The sequence below is a fragment of the Entelurus aequoreus genome, linkage group LG06, assembly GCF_033978785.1.
Source record: "Entelurus aequoreus isolate RoL-2023_Sb linkage group LG06, RoL_Eaeq_v1.1, whole genome shotgun sequence".
NCBI classification, from domain to species: Eukaryota; Metazoa; Chordata; class Actinopteri; order Syngnathiformes; family Syngnathidae; genus Entelurus; species Entelurus aequoreus.
This window is the reverse complement of record NC_084736.1, coordinates 1,255,800-1,258,299: the sequence shown is the minus strand read 5'-3', so window position 1 is coordinate 1,258,299 and position 2,500 is coordinate 1,255,800. Positions and strand designations below refer to the sequence as shown.

The window sequence follows — 2,500 nt, the reverse complement described above, 5'->3', positions numbered from 1 at the left end:
AGGCTGGTGTACGACCTCAAGTGGAACCAACACAACCCAAGAAGAAGAAGAGAGGAAGAACTGAGGTACGAGTGTCAAGACCACAATGGCCCCCTGTCAAGTTGTCTATGTTTTCGGACACAGACGTCCGTCAATGAGCCCAACTGTCCTGGCAATAGCACACAGTGGCACGGAAAGTCCAACCAAAGTCATTACGCATGCGCACTTCAGTGGTAGTTTATTTATTTATTTATTTTTTTAATTTATGTATTTATTAATATTATTATTTATAAATTGTATTTATATATTTGTATTTAGCTTTTTATCTACTTACCGGATGCCGCGCCGGAGGGTACATCTTGCTCAAGTCTCTAATCATTAAAAAGGCATTGAAAAGTTCCTCCACGTGAAAATAAGAAACAAAAGAATGAAACGTGGCTCTTTCTCCTGTGCGTCAATAAAAAAAAACAAATCAAGCCGCCTCGGACCTTCGGCAGGTCGCCATTCTTCCGGAGGTGGTTTAGTTGAAGGGATGAGAGAATGTTCCTCTCGCAGTCACTTATGTTGTTGAATTTCCTCTTCTAATCGTCGTCTTCCGCCATGTCGTGACCCCACTTGCCCGCCTGCTGCTGGCCAGCCGGTTAATTTCCTACTTCCTCCGTTAATGTTCACACATCCCGGCGGTGGCGACCACTTCACCGACACTGACGGATCTCACCCCCACCTTTCAAAAAGCACATTTAGAAGCAGCCAGTCAAACGAGCTCAATTACACATTCACGACGTTTACAACGCCAAGTCCAGCGAGCGTGTGTGGGATTTGTAGTTTGGACGTAAGGGAGTTTCGTGCGTGAATCGGATGATGAGAACTACAACTTCCTGCTTCTGGGATAAAGAGGGGGCGGTCATTAACGGCAACCAATAGCGAGCTAGAAGTGCACGAGCCACCTGTCAGTCATTTCTACGGCGTCCAACCACGTCGCGCTATGTAGACACCCCACGTGGGGTGGACTCTGTCTGGTCCTAAATGACACAGAGCAATAATGGTAACTATACCGAGATTTATGTGGGTTTTATCACACACTCCCAGGCGAACATGTGCTCCCTGTTTGTTTCTACTATTTATTTATTAACCTATTAAAACAGTCTGCCATTATGTGTACATTTTTGCATTTTACAACCCCGCAATTAAATTGTCACCAGGCTTTGCAGGTACACCAGTCTGCTTGTATTGCGCATGAATAATTAAGGCACGTAGGTGTGCTGATGTGAGCACAATGTGAATGATCACAGCTGCCAAAGTGGGACACATAATAGTGTATATTATTTCCATCATTGGCATGACTCACCTAAACAGGACAGCACCAAGACTATTTGCACCTTTTTGACAGTGCGCCTGATTAATTATTGAGATGACATGCATCAATCTCCGTGTCTGGTCAATTTTGGTGACATCGTCATATACAGTTAACAATGTGATTATAATAGAAACTCCCTTAAGCAAATACAGTGAACTGATAATCAAATAATTAGCACAGTAAAGTAGGGACCTTTACCTAAATTAGGTCAAATCTGCTGACTTATCAAGAAATGAAGACTTTGAATGCTGAATTGAATATATGTAAATAAATGTGTGTGTATTATATATATATATATATATATATATATATATATATATATATATATATATATATATATATATATATATATATATATATATATATATATATATATATATATATATATATATATATATATATATATATATATATATTAGGGGTGTGGGAAAAAATTGATTCGAATTCGAATCGCGATTCTCACGTTGTGCGATTCAGAATCGATTCTCATTTTTAAAAAATCCATTTTTATTTTTCTATTTTTTTTTATTTAAAAAAAAAAAAATATATATATATATATATTTTTTTTTTTTTTTCAATTAATCAATTAAACAAAACAATAAGCAGCAATACCATAACAATGCAATCCAATTCCAAAACCAAACCCGACCCAGCAACACTCAGAACTGCAATAAACAGAGCAATTGAGAGGAGACACAAACACGACACAGAACAAACCAAAAGTAGTGAAACAAAAATGAATATTATCAACAACAGTATCAATATTAGTTACAATTTCAACATAGCAGTGATTAAAAATCCTTCATTGACATTATCATTAGACATTTATAAAAATAAAAATAAAAGAACAATAGTGTCACAGTGGCTTACACTTGCATCGCATCTCATAAGCTTGACAACACGCTGTGTCCAATATTTTCACAAAGATAAAATAAGTCATATTTTTGGTTCATTTAATAGTTAAAACAAATTTACATTATTGCAATCAGTTGATAAAACATTGTCCTTTACAATTATAAAAGCTTTTTACAAAAATCTACTACTCTGCTTGCATGTCAGCAGACTGGGGTAGATCCTGCTGAAATCCTATATATTGAATGAATAGAGAATCCTTTTGAATCGGGAAAAAATCGTTTTTGAATCGAGAATCGTGTTGAATTGAAA

General features: G+C 36.5%; 1 protein-coding gene across 7 annotated transcripts in view; it reads right to left on the bottom strand.

Moving 5' to 3' along the window:
• The window catches only part of LOC133651711 (transducin-like enhancer protein 4), a 122,682-nt gene extending 121,839 nt beyond the window's left edge, over nucleotides 1–843 (bottom strand). For 3 of the 7 annotated variants that reach the window (XM_062049753.1, XM_062049754.1, XM_062049759.1), the window contains exons 1-2: nucleotides 314–842; nucleotides 1–15 (exon numbers count right to left, since the gene is read on the bottom strand). The exon at nucleotides 1–15 is cut by the window's left edge and continues 83 nt beyond it. In XM_062049753.1, the coding sequence (XP_061905737.1) occupies nucleotides 1–15; nucleotides 314–358 (60 nt within the window). In that variant the 5' untranslated portion in view covers nucleotides 359–842. Of the gene's footprint in view, nucleotides 16–313 lie in introns of all 7 variants that reach the window. The other 4 variants (XM_062049757.1, XM_062049755.1, XM_062049758.1 and 1 more) reach the window with 4 other exon arrangements.
• Between the last annotated feature and the right edge of the window lie 1,657 nt (nucleotides 844–2,500).